The sequence below is a fragment of the Trichosurus vulpecula genome, chromosome 7 (genome assembly GCF_011100635.1).
Source record: "Trichosurus vulpecula isolate mTriVul1 chromosome 7, mTriVul1.pri, whole genome shotgun sequence".
In the NCBI taxonomy this organism is placed as follows: Eukaryota; Metazoa; Chordata; class Mammalia; order Diprotodontia; family Phalangeridae; genus Trichosurus; species Trichosurus vulpecula.
This window is the reverse complement of record NC_050579.1, coordinates 37,570,104-37,587,240: the sequence shown is the minus strand read 5'-3', so window position 1 is coordinate 37,587,240 and position 17,137 is coordinate 37,570,104. Positions and strand designations below refer to the sequence as shown.

The 17,137-nt window shown below is 40.4% G+C and overlaps 1 protein-coding gene across 1 annotated transcript in view; it reads right to left on the bottom strand.

Moving 5' to 3' along the window:
• Nucleotides 1–17,137, bottom strand: part of NF1 (neurofibromin 1) — a 239,706-nt gene that overhangs the window by 169,997 nt on the left and 52,572 nt on the right. The window contains exons 5-10 of the mRNA XM_036766465.1: nt 14,782–14,888; nt 12,475–12,542; nt 11,932–12,007; nt 10,423–10,580; nt 1,276–1,449; nt 181–303 (exon numbers count right to left, since the gene is read on the bottom strand). Of these exons, the coding sequence (XP_036622360.1) occupies nt 181–303; nt 1,276–1,449; nt 10,423–10,580; nt 11,932–12,007; nt 12,475–12,542; nt 14,782–14,888 (706 nt within the window). The remainder of the gene's footprint in view (nt 1–180; nt 304–1,275; nt 1,450–10,422; nt 10,581–11,931; nt 12,008–12,474; nt 12,543–14,781; nt 14,889–17,137) is intronic.

The window sequence follows — 17,137 nt, the reverse complement described above, 5'->3', positions numbered from 1 at the left end:
GTTATAAGGGACAGTTCTGTAGGAGGGGGAGGAGGGGAAACTATGGTGATATAAGAAATAAAATACACCAATAAAGCTTATTTTTAAATTCCGGAGGTTTCTAGATCATGCCTATGAGCTAACTAGAGATGGCAAATTAATTACAAACACACTTAGTTAAAACCCAAAGGTCTCTCTCACCTTAAAGTGTTGGTTGTTGTGAGGGCTTATACGAAAGCAAGAAACCAGGCAGTCAATCATGAGGTCCACATCAGCATTCTGGCTGCCTCTGGAGAAGGGCTTACTGGGATTAAAAAGCAAGTTCTACACAAAGAGAGAAGACAGACATTTTAAAGGGCCAGGCCCTGCCCAGCCAATCCAACAAGGCAGTGACTGTTCTCATGGAGGGGACGAGGATTTCGCCCAACCTCCAAGGCATGGCCTGCTTAGCCATCTAAAAGTGCTTTCACCACAACCCTGCAAGGGAAGCAGGGTGGGAATTCCCGTTTTGTGGATGAGAAAACTGAGCCTCAGGGAAGTGGAAGGCCTTGCCTAGGCCACAAAGCTAGAAGTGTCTGTGGCTGGATCTCTGCCTGCGGTCTGTCAGTCACTGCACCGAGCTCTTTTGTGTTCAGTGACTGGCTTCTGTGAGCCTGCTTATTTATTTACTTCAAGGGTCTCATAGCAAATGTCTGGGCTTGCCAATGTTCAGGATGGAGACTGTGATTCATACGCAGATCAAGAAGAGAGAGGTACTGGAGGCCGTTACTCTTTTGTTGTTTTTTTCCTGTCTGACCCCATTTGGGGTGTTCTTGGCAAAGATACAGGAGTTGGTTTGCCATTGTCTTCTCCAGCTTATCTGACAGATGAAGAAACTGACATAAACTGACGTAAGTGACTTTCCTAGGGGCTTACAACTACTAAGGGTGGATCAGGAGTCTTCCAGACTTCAAACCTGGCCCTCTAGTCGCTGTATCACTGCCTGGCCTTACACCACAGCAGCTAAAAAATGAGAAAATCTGAGAACTGGGATCAGTAATGTGACATTTATGGAGCACTATTTGATATGAACTTCACAACAATTCTTGGAAGTAGGCCCATTATCATGCCCATTTTAGAGGTAAGGAAACTGAGGCTCAGAGTATTTCAGGGATGTGCCAGGTTCACCCAGCTAATGTCTGAGACAGGATCTGTAATCAGGTCTCCCTGACCCCAACCCCCAGAGTCTAAAGAAATGGTTCCCAACAAAACCATATTGATTTCTGCTTAGCCCACTAACCAGCCCAAGCACCTCACCTTCAGATCTACCACCATGGACTGGACGAGCAAGAAAATGACTGAGTTATCCTCCCAGTTGATGTAGGTGCTGGCTTTGCACAGTTTGACACAGGCGATCGCGGCGCTCTCTGTCAGCTGCCTGCTCCCACCATGGCCGGCCAGCGCCCTTCTGAGATTGTCGAGAAACATTTTCTGTAATTCAATCCGATAAACAGTGATGGAGTGTCTGTCATGTGCCATGCTTTGAAGGGGGCGCGCGCGCGCATGCACACACACACACAATCAATTCAACTAAAATGCTGATGGAAATCTCCTTTGGACAACGCTGCCCTCCCTGCATGAAGAAGCATGTGATCTGGGAGCAGGGAGCCAGAATGAGAAAATGCATGGAGGGAGGAGGACGCCCCATGACTGCCAGAGCCAAGTGCAAGGCTTATCACTTACTGGAGCTTCCCACAACCCTAGGAGGAACTCACTACATGCATTCTTAGTCCCATTTTACAGAGAAGGAAACAAAAGCTCCAAGAGCTTGAGAGATGAGAGTTCAAGGTCCACTCTGCTACAGTCTAGAAGGGGTCAGAGATGGGATCTGAAGCAGAATCTTTGTGTCTCCAAGCCCAGCACCTTTCTCATACCTTGTCTACTTATCACTAGACCAATCATTAATAATTCTTCTGAAAAGAACCTCCCCCAATCCAAAGTAATCACACTGAAGCGTCCACGAGTACCAAAGATTCAGGATTGATGCCTCTGAGTTCTCAAGAATAATCCTGTCGATTCTTCATCTTCTTCACTGAGTAGAAAAGGGATGCTCTTGGTCAAACCCCAAAGCCTGTTTCTTTATCCTCCATTCAGTTAGCAGATTTCTCTGCTTGCAGGGATTCTGATCTTGGGAGCCAAGTCTTTACCCCGCGGGTGAGTGCCATCCCCTGCATCCCAGGAGGAGGCTTCATGAGTGGAGTTGAGCATCCAGGGATTGATTCCCTGCCTTTTCCTCCCACACTCATAGCATCTAGGGTCTCAGAACCCTGAGAACTCTGGGATCCTTTGGAAGTAGGGGCAGTAAGGGCCCCGGAAATGAGTCCAAAAGGTGAATGGTCCCTGGACTCTTCAGTCTTCTTCCTAGGCAGGGCCAATCTGAGGCATCTGAACCCTGATCTCCAAGCTTCAAAGTCAATGCCTGCCGAGACAAAGCTCTGTCTGCCATACTCTCCTACCTGGATGCACTTGGACCTTTCGCCCTGCCCTCCTTTTCTATCATGACCTCTCATTTAACTGGCCCATCCCTGACAGTCATCATCCCAAGAACATGGTCTAAGAGGGCCCCCCCGCCACCTTCCTCTCCTCTCCCCCTCTCTCTTCTAAACCCTCTGCAGTCTGGCTTCTGGCCTCACCTCTCAACTGAAATGGTCCTCTCCAAAGTTACCAATAATCTCTTAAATGCCATATTTAACGTCTTTTTCTCAATCCTTTCTTGACCTGATCTTTCTTGACCCCTATGCAGCCTCTGACACCATTGGTCACCTTCTCTTCCTGGACATTTTCCTTCCTAGGTTTTCATGACACTGCTCTCTCTTAGTCCTTCTCCCATATGCCTGACCACTCCTCAGTCACCTTTGCCAATTCTTCACCCGTGTCATGCTCACTAACCAGAAGAGCTCCTCAGGGCTCTGTCCTGGGCACTCTCCTCTTCTCTGACTTTGTGGTATTTCATGTGGTGATTTCATTAGCTTCCATGGGTTTAATTATCTTTAACTATCATTCCTATGCAAATTATTCCCAGATCTATGGCCAGCCCTAGTCTCTCTCTTGAGCTCTAGTTAGACATCACTCGCTGCCTTTGGACACCTTCAATTCAATGTCCACAGACTCCTCCACCTCAACAGGCACAAAGCAGAGCTGTCTTTCTCACACACACACACATCCAAAACTCTGCTCTCTTCTAAATGTCCTTTTTCCTTTGAGGGCACCATCATCTGCCCAGGCACTGAAGCTGGAAACCTCAGTGCCATCCTTCACTGCTCAGTCTTACTCATTCCACACATTCAATCCATTGTCCAATCTTGTTATTTCTCTATTCAGAACACTTCTCATCAACGTACCATTTTCTCCACTTGTACAACCACCACCCTAATTCTGGCCACCACAGTGCCTACCTAGACTACTCCAACAGCCTTCTAACAGGTCTCCCTGCCCCAATTCTCTCACTACTCAATCCGCTCTTCACTCAGTTGCCAAAGGGATTTTCCTAAAACACAGAACTAAATCGCACACCCCCTTGCTCATGGAGCTCCAGGGGTTTCCTGTTACCTCTAGGATCCATTTAAAGCTCTTCATAATCTGGCCCCTTCCTATGCTGCCTGTCTTTCTACATTTCACTCTCAGCAATGCCACCACTCCCAATTCCTTAAATAAGACACACCATCACTAATCTTTGCACCACCGGTTGTCCTCTGCCTCTGATTTCTCTGACTTCCTCCAAGGCAGAGCCTTCCCGGTTACCCCCCAATGCTAATGTCTTTCCCTCTCAATTAGCCTTCCACTTACCCTGTAGAGAGCCTCTAGTATTTACATGTGGTCTCCACCACTAGAATGTAAGCTCCTTGAAGGCACAGACCATATCTGCCTTTCCTTTTATCCCCAGTACTTAGACCAGAGCCTGTCATGTGGTGAGCCTTTCATGCTTTCTGTCTTCACCCAACAACTTCCAAATCATCCTCCCTTTCTTTTCTAAGAGTTTGTCTCCACTCTAAACCCTGCCTTAACGGATGAGTAAATAACATAAAAGCCCTCTCCAATACCCCAACTAGCTAGTTCAAAAACCTACTCAACTCCCATTTGCTTTTTATTGTGGCTATACATGCGCAAACACACATTTCCTCGTAGCTTTAAGAAGTAAAATATTTAACAGCTAGACAAAGTAAACTACGGCCCTCAGAAGTGGACATGAACACTCTCACTGTGATCTGAGCAGGGTATAGAGAGCATCAGGACTAAGTCCTTCTTTTGTTCTGTAAACTAAGGCTTTCTCAAAGGAGCCTTCGATGATGGTGTCCATTCCATACTGCTGATTCCCACTAAATGTGCCAACCACTAAAACACCCAAGATTTCTGGGCACTGAGGAAACACACTGGCTGTGGAGTCTGAAGGCTTGGGTGAAAATGCAAGCTCAAATTGTATTTACTTTGTGTGTGCCTCAGGGGACTCACTTGTCCTTGCTGGGCCTCAAAGTCATCATCCACAGAGGAGGGGCTTGGAGAAGATCCTCTCTAAAATCCCCCCTCTAGCTCAAAAATCAAAAATCCTATCACCTTTTTTAGGGTTTACTCTGTCAGTCTCAAACCTTCCCAACACATATCATTGAGTTTCAAACCCAAATATAAGACATTCTGGATCTTATTGCTCCTCTTATGACTCCTCCGTGTGACCCAGGGCTTTCACTTAGTGTCCCCAGGTAGCAGCTTCCTCCTCTTGGGCTCCAAGTTCCCTTCCAGTTCTAAAACTATGGTGATCTGATGATGACACGAACAGCGATGACATTTATCCCTCCTTAAACTCAATCATTCAGCAAACCCTGTTTAGGATCCTACTATGTGTCAAGCACTATGGAGTACTGGGAGATATAAAGATAAAGACAAAATAGTGCCTATCCTCAGGGAGCTCAGATTCCACTGGGGGATTCAGCAAGTTCACAGATAAGTAACGCAAAATATACACAAGTTAACATACAGCAATTTCCAGTGACGGGAAAGAGGTAGGAAAGCAATAGGAGATGGTACTCGAAGCTCCTGGGGACCAGGAAAGGCATAAAGTAAAGTGAAGCTTGGGCTGAAGGTTCTAAGAGGTAGCATCAGAGGGTATGAATTCCAGGGAAGGGAGCAATGTGTGAAAAGGCACACAAAGATAGGAGACAGGGTTGTGTATGAGAAACAGCAAGAAGGACCGTTTGGCAACACCAAAGGCAGTAACTGGCAATAAATCGGAAAAGGCAGACTAGAGTCCAACGTGAAGGGCTCTAAAGACCAACCTGAGAAAAGTGCATCCTATGCTAGAGGCAACAGGGAGTCGATGGAGATTTCTGAGCAGGGAAGTGACATGATTAAATACATGCTATAGGTAATTCACTTTTAGCAACTCTATAGAGGAGAGATTGCAAAGGGGAGATACTGGGGACAAGGCAGCCAGGCAATTAAATGGCTACTATAGTAGTCCAGATGATAGATTACGAGGGCCTGAACTAGGGCAGTTGTAGCATGAATGAAGAAATGGGAGACGCGTCAATTCTACCTCCACAACAAGGCTGAACTGGGACCGGTTGAGGGGAAGACCGAAAGGAAGCACCAGGGATGAGGACAAATTTGCAAACTTGGGTGGTTGGAAGGATGGGCATGGCCTCAAAAGAAAGAGGTTAAGAAGAGGGAAGAATATGGTGGAAAAGACTGAGCTGAATTTTCGACGTGCTAAGGTTAAGATGCTTATAGGCCATCCAGTTAGGAAGGTGTCCACTGATTGGAGAGCAACTAAACAAAGTGTGGTAATGGAATAAACTGCCGTATTAAAGAAAAAATGAAACAGACGGTTTCAAAGAACCCTAGTAAGACTTCTACGAACTGACAAAGACTGAAGAGAGCAGAAGCTGGGGAACAATTTAAACAGTAACGTCATTAAGAAAAACACTTTGAAAGACTTAAAATGTCTCATCAATGCAATGAGTAACTGTAACTCCAGAAGATAAATGATGAAACATGCTATCCACCTCCTGACAGAGAGGTGGTGAATTCAGGTTGAAGACAGAAACACACACTTTTTGGACATGGCCAAAGTGAGAATTTATTTTGTTTCACTATGCATAGTTTTTATGATGCTTTTGTTTCTCTCTCACCCCACCCCACATACACCAATTTGGAAGTGTGGGTGGCAGGAGGAAAGAAAATAAGATTTAAAAAAAAAAAAGTAGAAATAAACAAGTCTCTCAAAAGACAACCACCAGAGAGGCAGCTGGAGGTACAGAACTAGGGTTCAAGGAGCAAGACTAGGCTGGATATTTAGTTACAAAAGTCATATGAATGACTGAATGTTATCAACTGAACCTATGAGATCACCAAGACAGTGAGTGTAGAGAGAGGAGATTCAAAAGTCCGCAATAGACTCTTGAGATTTACTCACACATACAGGGGCAGAGCATGGAAAGAGGACTGAGGATGAGTGATGTGGCAGGAAAGAGGAAATAAAAGAGAGATCAGTATCACAAAAAGCCAAGGAGAAAGCATGCAGGAGATGATGGTGGTCAACAACAGTGGTCTCCAGAGAGCTGGAGAAAGGTCAAAGAAGGAGAGGATAGCGATGATGGACTCTTTATATTTTCGAAAACGATCATTAATTTTGTTGTCAGTTTCATTGTGCTGTGGTTGTACGAAGTATTTTCTAATAACTTCCCTTATTTCATCTTCATTTGTTTTTAATACTGCTTTTCCACCACCGATACTGGGTTTTCTTTTTAAAAATCATATTAGCTACATGAAAATTTTACATTATTGCACATGTATAACCTATATCAAATTGCTTGCCATCTTGGGGAATGGAGAGAGGGAGGAGAAAAATTTGGAACTCAAAATCTTTCAAAAAAATGAATGTTGAAAATTTTCATTAATGTAATTGGAAAAAATAAAATACCATAAAATATCATATTAGCTAATGTTTAATCTATTTCATTGTTCCTCTCTCCCCTCACCAAAAAAAAAAAAAAAAAAAAAACTTCTAGTTTTATTTAATTCAATAGTTTTTTGCTTTTAATTTTGTTAATCTTTTCCTTCATTTCAATAATTTCTACTTCGGCATTTAATTGGTGTAATTTTAACATTGGTTTTCTAGGGGTTTTTTAGTTGTACCCTCAAGTCATTAATCTGTTCTTCCTTTGGTGATAAAAGCGTTTAGAGAAACAAACTTTTCCCTAAGGACTACTTTGGCTGAATTCCAAAAATGTTGCTATGCTATCTTGTTTTCATAATTTTCTTCAATGAAATTATCTATTGCTTTCATGGTGGGGTTTTTTTTTGACCCATCAGCTCTGTAGGATTATTTAGTCTCCATTTAATTTTTAATCTTTGCTTTCCAAAGGTTTTTTGATGACTAGAATTTTAATATTTCTGCTTTTCTGCATGTTTGTAAGGTTTTTCCATTCTAATATGTGGTGAATTTTTTTAAGATGTTACAAAATATGTATATTCCTTTCTATTCCCATTCAGTAACTGCCAGAAATCTATCATATCAAACTTTTTAAAATTCTATTCAGGTCTTTAACTTCTTCCTTGTTTTATTCTGTTTTGTTTTGGGTTACATTTGTCTAGGTCCGAAAGTGGTACACTCAGGTCTTCAATTATTAGAGCTTTACAGCCTATTTCTCCCTATAGCTCAACTAACTTTTCCTTTAAGTATTTAGATGCTGTGTCATCTCATGCATATATGTTAAACTTTGGTATTAATTCATTGTATAGTACACCTTTAAGCATAATATAATTTCCTGGTTTATCTTTTAAGTCTATTTTTGTTGTTGCCTTATCTAAGATCACCACTGCTGAGCTTGTAATATAATAGATTGTGCTCAAACCCTGTATTTTAACTGTATGAATCTTTATTTCAAGTGTGTTTCTTGCACACAACATATTAGTGGACTCTGCTTCCTAATCTATTCTGCTATGCTCTGACATTTTAGTGGGGAGTTCATCCCATTCACATTTGTGTTAATTGTGCCTTTTCCCCCTTCATTATACCTTCTTAAATTTTTCCCCTTTGTTCTCCAATACCTCTTTACAAAGGTGAAAACAGAAGGAATGGATCAATACTAGTGATCTGAAACTGAACTAATCTGAATCACAATGATGCCTCTCCTCTTGTTCCCAAACCCTGATCATTGCTTCTTAAGCTTTTCTTCTTTCCTATTTATCCCTCCTTTACAATCTACCCTCCAAAGTTGAAGGTTGTTTTTAACTATCCCCTCTCTGAGACTACCCTCCCTCTTAAATGCCTCTCTCCCTATATTTATCTATTGAATGCAATGTATTATTACACCAAACTTTGTGTATATGTGTGTTTCTATGTGTGCCTGTGTGTTCAACAGTCCTTTGTCCAGTTCAGAAGAGACTGAGGTTCATGTAACACTCACTGTTCCTTCTACTTCCTCCATGTCTGTATACTCTTATTCTTTACCCTAACTATGAAAAAAAAATAAATTTTGCCCCTTTATTCCACATTTCTTCACTAATTCCTTTTTCCATCTATTCTTTTCTCCCTTAAGGCCATCAAAATACAGGAAAAACTACCCTCTAGGGTTCCTACTTCCATAGAAGACATTAGGATTCTCTAGAGACACTTATCTCACCCCATCTCCCCCTATTAGAATATAAACCTTCATCATTTAGCTCCTTTCAATTCTTCAAATGCTTTTCTCTTCCTAGGTTTCTCTTGAACCCTGTGTTTGCACTGCAAATTGTCTACATAATTCTGATCTTTTTATCATGAATGTCTGAAAGTTCTCTATTTCATTAAAGATCCATTATTTTCTCCTGTAAGATTAAATGAAGCTTTGTAGGGAAAAGTTAATCTTGTTTATAAACCTACATACTTTGCCTTAGGAAAAAATATTGCAAAATTTTCTCTCCTTTAGAGTAGTTGCTGCCAAGTTGCGTGTGATCATGACTCTGGTTCCTCACTACTTGAATTTTTGCTTTCCAGCCATTTGCAGTGTTTTATTTTGATCCAAAGGTGGTAGATTTTATCTGTGACGTTACTGGGAGTTTTCGTTTTGAAGTTTTTCTCAGGAAGTGACTGATGAATTCTCTCTAGTTTCACTTTTCCCTTTGGTTCTACTAAATCCGGGAGGCTTCCAATTCCAAGTTCTGGAAATGTATTATCCAGGCTTTCTTTCTATCTTTTTATCCCTTTATTTTTTGGCCATAATTTTCAGTCTTATGATTCATAAATTATCTCTCAAAATTTTCCAGGTTAGCTATTTTCAATAGTAGTTACCTAACATTTTCTCCTATTTTTCCATCTTTTTTGTTTTGTTCTAATATTTCTTCTTGTCTCACAGAGTTCCTGAGTACTGTTTGGTGCTACATGGATAAGGTTTTCTACCTTCTGTTCTAAGCCATTCATTCTTCCAGTTTTTTCCTCCAGACCTCTTATTTCATTGTGACCATGCTTTTCCTCCCTCGGGAGGCTCTATTTATATATGTGACATTACTCTCTCCTGTTTGAGAAGAGAACAAACATTCACTGAGTACCTACCATACACTAAGCAATATTGTCTCATTTTTACCACTGGCATCCCTTCACCCATAACATTTATTCATACTATTCCATTGTCTTCTTTTGCTTTCTCCTACCTCCAGTCTCAGTTGCTGATTCAGGACTTTATTCCAAAGAGCTAAGCTCTAATTCCTCAGGTGCTCTTGGTTGAAGCTGACCTCCATTTGCTGGTCCTACCAGCTATCACCTCCACTGATACGTGGCTCTCTCATCAGAGAGCTGGTAAGCTTCAGGGCCCAGTCAGTGATCTATAGAGGGCTCTCTCTGGTTGGAGGGTGGCGGCAGCCTTGATCTCCCTTGAATCTTCCCTAGTTGAAGCCTACACCATGCTCTTCTTTCCAGTTGACCTGAACTCAGGCTGGTTTTCCAGGCAGGCTCTGTTCCAGTGCTCTGGCTTCTAGCTATTGTTTGGTGTGATCGTGGGCAGATGAAGGAGCTCTCTATGGAATTGTGATCATTCTGCAATCTCATTCCCTTTTTAGATCACTGTTAAGTATGTGGGAAAGTATGTGGGAAAGGGAGGCTCCTCACCCCCTCATCACTTCACTATCTTAACCCAAGCTCCCAAGCCTGATACAACTACTGGACAGCATGCAGCTAAAGGGATGAGTCTAGGGGACTCCAATGAAAGCATCCTTATCCAAGCTGACCCAGACAGTGCCTCCTTTGTCCTCAAGATGAGCACTAGGGGCTTTGTCAAGCGATTTGCTAGCATCTAGGTGAACAATCAACAGCCTTCCCTTGATTCCATATGCTAGTCAAAAAAGGAAATGGTGTTGGCCCAGTATGACCTGTTCTAGGATAAAATCAGCGCTTTAGTTGTCTACTGTTTCTGTAAACAAATTTGCTCTTTTTACCTTATTCATTTTCGCTTCATCAACCACATCCTTGGAAATGTCCTGGATTATTTCTGGACACAAGACAAGAAGAATGATTTGCAGTGGCCAAACTGCAGCTTTACGTTTGGTGCTTTCAGCAAAACCATCCACCAAGTCAAATAATTTTTCTGCACATTCTATATGGAAAAAAAATATCAAATGACACTATTAGGAAAGATAATATAGTTTGCCCTTTGCCCATGTAGCAAATTAAAGCTCTCATTTCTACAGAAAAAAAAAATGGGGAGGAAGCTTGTAAAATTAGCAACAGGAAGTATTCTCCAAAATGTCTATTTATCTTTATCAAATCTAGCTGGAAGGAACAGTCCACACAATGTTCTTTTACTTTCCCTGTTGGTAAAGGAGTATGGTATGGTTTGTTTTTTAAACAAAAACTAGTGTTCTGCTCAGAACAGTCTGACACCAGAGAAGTCAACTGATTATAAGTGGGAATGTTACCATTTATAGTCAAAAGGAAACAAACTAAATAACTAAAGAACACAAGAAGAAAAGGAGCTAACCTAACAACACACAGACACAGACACAGAGATGCTAATACTTAGATAAACCTAACTATCCCTAGCACAGAATTCTTCCCAGATCATCTTCCACAATAACAGGAAAAGACCTATATGAGGATATAGAAATAAGGGTCTCAATCCTTTATGGCCAGGAAGAAAAGGGTGTGTTTTAGGAGCTGCGTGAGAAATAATTCCACCTGAAACCTGAAAATGCCAGTTTCAGGAGTTGATCTTAAATAAGCCCATGAAGTCTCAGTTTTATCCGTGAGATAGAAAAAACAAAATCATTGCCCCTCCCTGCACGGTGGTGATGATCAAATGACTAATGTTCTGGGGAGCCTTACGAGTACCACGCAAATGTGAACTATCATTATTTTTAAAAATCACACAAATCAAATCACTAGAACAGAAAATGATCTCTTTCTCTAACTTCAAATTCTTAAGGGGCTGAAACAAAGAAACAACGCCATTGTCTGTGCATGAAAATCATGCTCCTGTTCGGCCCTTGATGAGACTAGGTTTGAGACGAGAGCACAAACAGGCATTAGATCTTCCCACTCAGAGAAAGGAAATTTGCCTGACATCTTCATGGAAGCAGCACATGATTATTTACATCCTCAGCCATATGATCCTGTGTGTGTGAAAAAGATGTATAGGAACCTGGCTCCAAGCTAAACCAGTCTCTGAACACAAAACCCAGTCACTATTATTACAGGATTTATCTCCAACAGGTCAATTTTCTTACATAAAGATACAACTGAAGAGGGAATCTAATTTATAAAAGTTCAGTCTTAACTTCAACCTTCCCCTTGTCTGATTACCTACAGGAAAATAAAGAGGAAGGCACAGGAGAGAGGTTTCCATTTTGACCTTATCTGACATAAGAAATGAAGTTAAGGTTTAAAGGACAGCAGCCTTGGTCTAATAAGCCCAGAGGGTAAAAGTAAATAAGTCAGTTTATTCTTACCAGCCATATCTGTCTGGGGAGTCTGGTACAGCTTTGTAAATTCATCAGGATAGTTCTCTACCCAATTCCAAAATGCCTAATAATAATTTTAAAAACACATAATTTTACATCAAGGTAGTGATCTTGTCAATTTAGGATACAAAAAAATTGTCTTATTATGGTTCACATTTCATTAGAAATCTATTCCAATATAATAAGCATTTACTAATGTCCAGGCACCTCCAGGGGCCAGGCACAGTGACAGGTGCTGGGGACACAAACAAAGAGGCCCTGCCTTCAGAGCATTTGCCACCTTCTTCTGGGGGCAGGATATACCCTGTAAACAGGTAAGTTTATACAGGACTCTTTGTGGTGGAAAAGAGAACCAAAGGCAAGCATAACTCTGCAATGTTGCATGAGAAAAATGTTCTCCTTTCTTTAAAATAATTATTGTGTAGTAATTACTATCATTTCAAACATCTAAACAAAAGTATCGGCAAAGCTCAAGATGAAATTCAACAAGCAATTTAAGCAATAAATATAGAAGAAAAGAAAAACATTTACCTTTTCTAGGCTATTTATAACTGCTAGCTGAGCTACCTTCTTTAAGGCTTTAAACTTAAATACAGTTTCTGTGGGAAAAAATTATATACATATATTAATTTGTATGTAAATGTATCTGCACATTTAAGAGAAAAGCCAGTTTTATTTTTGCAGTCACCCATAGTGGTGGAAATGTAGGCCACCTCTAAAAACAAGCTACACCCTCACCACGAAATCTCTTTGAAAAGAAAATACAGACCCTGGAAAAGAATACTTCCCTACTACCTTGGTTATTCCAGCTTAAAGCCAAAGAATACTTAGGCCTTCCATGCCTAAGGCGTTCTTGCTCTGGCCTCACTCTCATCCTCCCACTTCACTCCAGGGCAAAGTTTAAAATGGCAGCAGATGCACATCCGGTATGACCACAGGGATGTGGAGATGGTGTTATGTATGCTGATGAACTGAAAGAGTGCACCCACCCAATAAACTTGTTTCCTTCCTCTGAAGGACTTCTAAGAGCAATAATCCAGTTCTAGGCAAGATGACTTTACAACAGACACCTGAGCTGAGCAGGCAACACTTATTTCTTAAAAGCCAGTAACTAGTTGTGAAGGATCATAAATTAAACATGACACTAGTTCCACCAGACAATCAGAAGGCTCTAAACTCCCAATAAAACCCCTTTGTCCAACAGAAAATGATAGATATGGTTGGTCTCCTAGATTTCAACTAAAAACACAGCAGTCTACCAGATGATAGAAAACTCAGTCGGTGTCTGCCAATAAAATTTCGTATTGAGACACAAACGAGAGATCAATACTTAACCTAGAAAGAACATTATCTTATCCATTTTGAAGTGGTTGTGAATTGCTTTTGCTGTTGCTATAATGAGGGCAAAGCCAAAAGGGGAGGAGAATTATTAATTTTGAACAAAGTTAGTGTAGTTGACAGCACAATCTCATGAAAGATTCACACATCTTCACTCACAGCTAATCAGTATAGAGACAGTCGGCCCATTTATAGATCTACCGATTCAGTTCATGCATTTTGAACGTAGGTTAAAGAAAAATTCCCAAGTCTTTGCATGAACTAAGTTGTGGGGTAATGAACAGTTAACTTTTAAATCACACCTTGAAAATTATCTTTGATATAGACAGGTGGCCTAGTACGACCAATGGACTTTTGGACAAAAGCCTGAAGCCTGGATTCAAATCCAGGGTGACTCTTACTAGCTCTATCACCCTGGACAAACTACTTAAGATCTCTCAGTCTGTAAGAGAGAATAGTAACACCTATTTCATAGGGTTGTGTGAGGGTCAAGTGAAATGATGCATAGAAAGTACTTTGCAAACTTATAAATATATAAATGTGAGCTATTATTTATAAAAACAATTCTTGTTAAGAAACAAGTAAAACAAAAACAGAAATAGGCGATGAATTAACAAGGATTTTGTTTTTAATTTAATCTAAGATTTAATATTGTGTTATTTTATGAGATGAAACTCACTTGTGGAAATTATGATTCCAAACCATTCCTTTGTTAATCTAAACAAGGTTTGAAGAGGATTATGACAGCCAGTTTACAGAAACTCTTAGTAACTAACATTAGCCATACTACTCTGAAACAAAGACATATTTTTCTATCTTATTCCCAAGATATGGGAATATGAATAAAAAAGTTATCCCGAATAGACACTACTTATATTTCAAAAGCTCTGAAAATACTGATTAAACCACCAAATAAGGCCACATGACATTATGGTTTCTCATCCTATACCCAAGAAAGCCTAGGCACCAAAAGGTTAAGTGACCTAGCAATCAATTCAACGACATGAGTCAGCGAAAGAAATAAAAATAGACACCAAGATGCTGGACTCAAGATGACAATCTCCTTCCTGGGTTTTGTTCTGCCATTGAACTTGGTTAATTCGACTAACAACTGGCTCCCTAAGATCAATAGTGCCTGAAAAGCACTAATTCAGTGACTGGGAACTGCCTTTGGGACCCTTGGATCCAGAAAAATGAAAGAGTCTATATTTTGCAGTCTCATTATTTTAATCAAAGCAAATACCACTGTGAAACACGTACAATGCTCCCAGTACAGATGCTCCTGTCTCATAAGAGACCAGTTATTTTCCCAAGAGCATCAAGAATGAATTGCAACTTCCATCAGCCGTTTCATTACGTAACATGTACAGACAATGACTTTTCAGAGTGGAATATGAATTCATTTTCATGTTCAGAATCAACGCAGCCTGCATCATTTTGCTTATTTTTTCTTGGCTCATGTTGTTACCTTCAGACAGGTCACAGCCCATTTGAACATACCCTGCAACAGCCGCTTTAGTTTTGCACAATCCACATTGATATACTGTAATAATTCTATATCATGGACATCAACATTATCTTCTGAACAAACAGTCAATTCCTGTAACCTGAAAGATAAAAGCAAAAACCGATTTGTCTATATATTTCCAAATATTCTACAGTTCTGATTCACTTGCCTGCGCTAATGCCCAAAGATTTAAAACACCTGAAATATTCACATATAGCAAAGGGAAAAGTAATTATAAAATGGAACAATTACCTGACTTTAAATGACATCATAAAATATTCTCTAAATTTTTATCATCAACATAAAATACTAAACTTAATTCTAACCTGGTTATTAATAATGACATGTACCGGACCTCAGAAATGTATACAGACAGAAAATATCTGTCCCTCAGGAAAAAACAAAACAAAACTGGATAAGCCTTTAAGTAATTTCTAAATGGACAACAGGATTTCAGAGTTTTAAAAATATAAGGGCTCTGCCCTGAAGTCAGGAGGACCTAAGTTCAAATCTGCCCTCAGACACTTACTACTTACTAACTGTGCGACCCTGGGCAAGTCACTTAATCCTGATTTCAAATATGTGTGTTTATATGTATGTGTGTGTGAATGCACGTATATGTATGTCTATATGTATGTGCGTGTGTACACATGTGTACACGTATCGGTATATGTACTATCTAAAAGATGCATGATAACTCAAGTTCTTTCCGCATTGAGTGTTCTTCTACCACTTGAGGCATTCCATTCATTTTCTTTATCAGTAAGTCAGCCACCTAGGGAAAACCCATATTCTTTGCAGAGTTAGAATCATTCAGATATTTTCATTATAAAGGCAGCAGACATGAAAAAGTATAGCAAAACTGTTCCATTTAACTCGATCCCATTTATTTTAAAAGCTTTTCCTTGGCTGCACTGGATTTTCAATGGGGCTAGCAAGTAACGCTAGCAAGAATGTCAAGTGGAGAAAAAGAATTCTGGGGGCTCTTTACATCAAACAGAATTTATTTCAAGCACAGAAATTGAATATTTCACCACGGTAGATATTTTGAGCCAGAGGACAGCGTTGGCTTATGTCAAAATAAGCATCCAAAGAGCGCTGAAGGCCAAAGGCCCAGATACTGTATGACATAAATAATGATCTCTAATCAAGTCAGGTTCAGCATTTTTCATGGAACTTTAAGCGGATGCCACACCCAACCTGCTGTGGCTAACAATGACCTCCAAAGTTTCCCCCCTCAAACCGATTCTGCTTTGGCCAACTGCTGCTTCCAGATGTGCGGCTAACGTGACATGTACAACACACAACAGAAGCTCTTCCTGTCAGATGGGGAGAAAATGTAGCAGCCCACACTGGGGATGGGCAGGCCCTTGATGCTATACTTTACATGCCCAAAATACCACAGCTGCTCCAAAGGGCCCCCAAATATGCTCTGACGGGAAGTAAGGTTAAAAGATCAGCAAGGCTGTCAATGAGCTGACCCCTGGGGCCATTAGCAACAAATGGCAAGATCAAAAGGAAGGCTCAAGAGGTACCCCTTTACCATACTGTTATTTCTGGGGAAGAAATGTAGTTTATAAAACTTAAAAGGTCTGTTGGAAACAAGGTTAAATTAATAGATGAACTGATTAAACTGATTAAAACTTAAAAACACAAGGTACAGCCTTTCAATAATATTGCACATGCAGTCACAGAGAGCTGTGGGTTTTTAAGATGATTTCTTCGAAAGGAAATGAACTACCCTGCAGAGCTCCTAACCAAATGTCCCGAACATTCTCTACAATAACTTATGGGTCTAAGTTGTGTCCATTCATCTGGATGCTTGCCACATTCCAAGCTATTATTTCTATCATCTGAGTTGATTCTCACAAATAATGAGATTTGCACAAACATTTAAAGTGGACCTTAGTTTAAACTATGCTGACAATGGCATCAGACTGACAAAGAGAGCACAGACCAGTCTTTGGAGAATCGTGACTAGTCCTAACCAGATAGGGAGAGGAGCTATCAACAAAACACCAATTCAGATACAAGTAAAACTTAGCAACTTGTATCATTGGTATTTTAAAACTGCCAATATTTTATTATTCCTTCGATTAGAAGAATTACAACAGTTCTGAGAGTGCTCAACATTTGAGACCAGTTAAATATTTTCAGCCTCTGAGCACCTAATTCTGCCAACAGGCTGCCAAATACAAATTTAAAGCCTCTGAAAAGGAAGATTCTGATTGGCTGGCAGTGTCTATAAAAGGCCAGCCTTTGGCTTGAAAGCCGAGATATGTGGGAGAAGCAACAGATGACAGACCAAAAGAAAGAAGAAAAGCAGAGACAGAAAGACAGAAGGAAAAT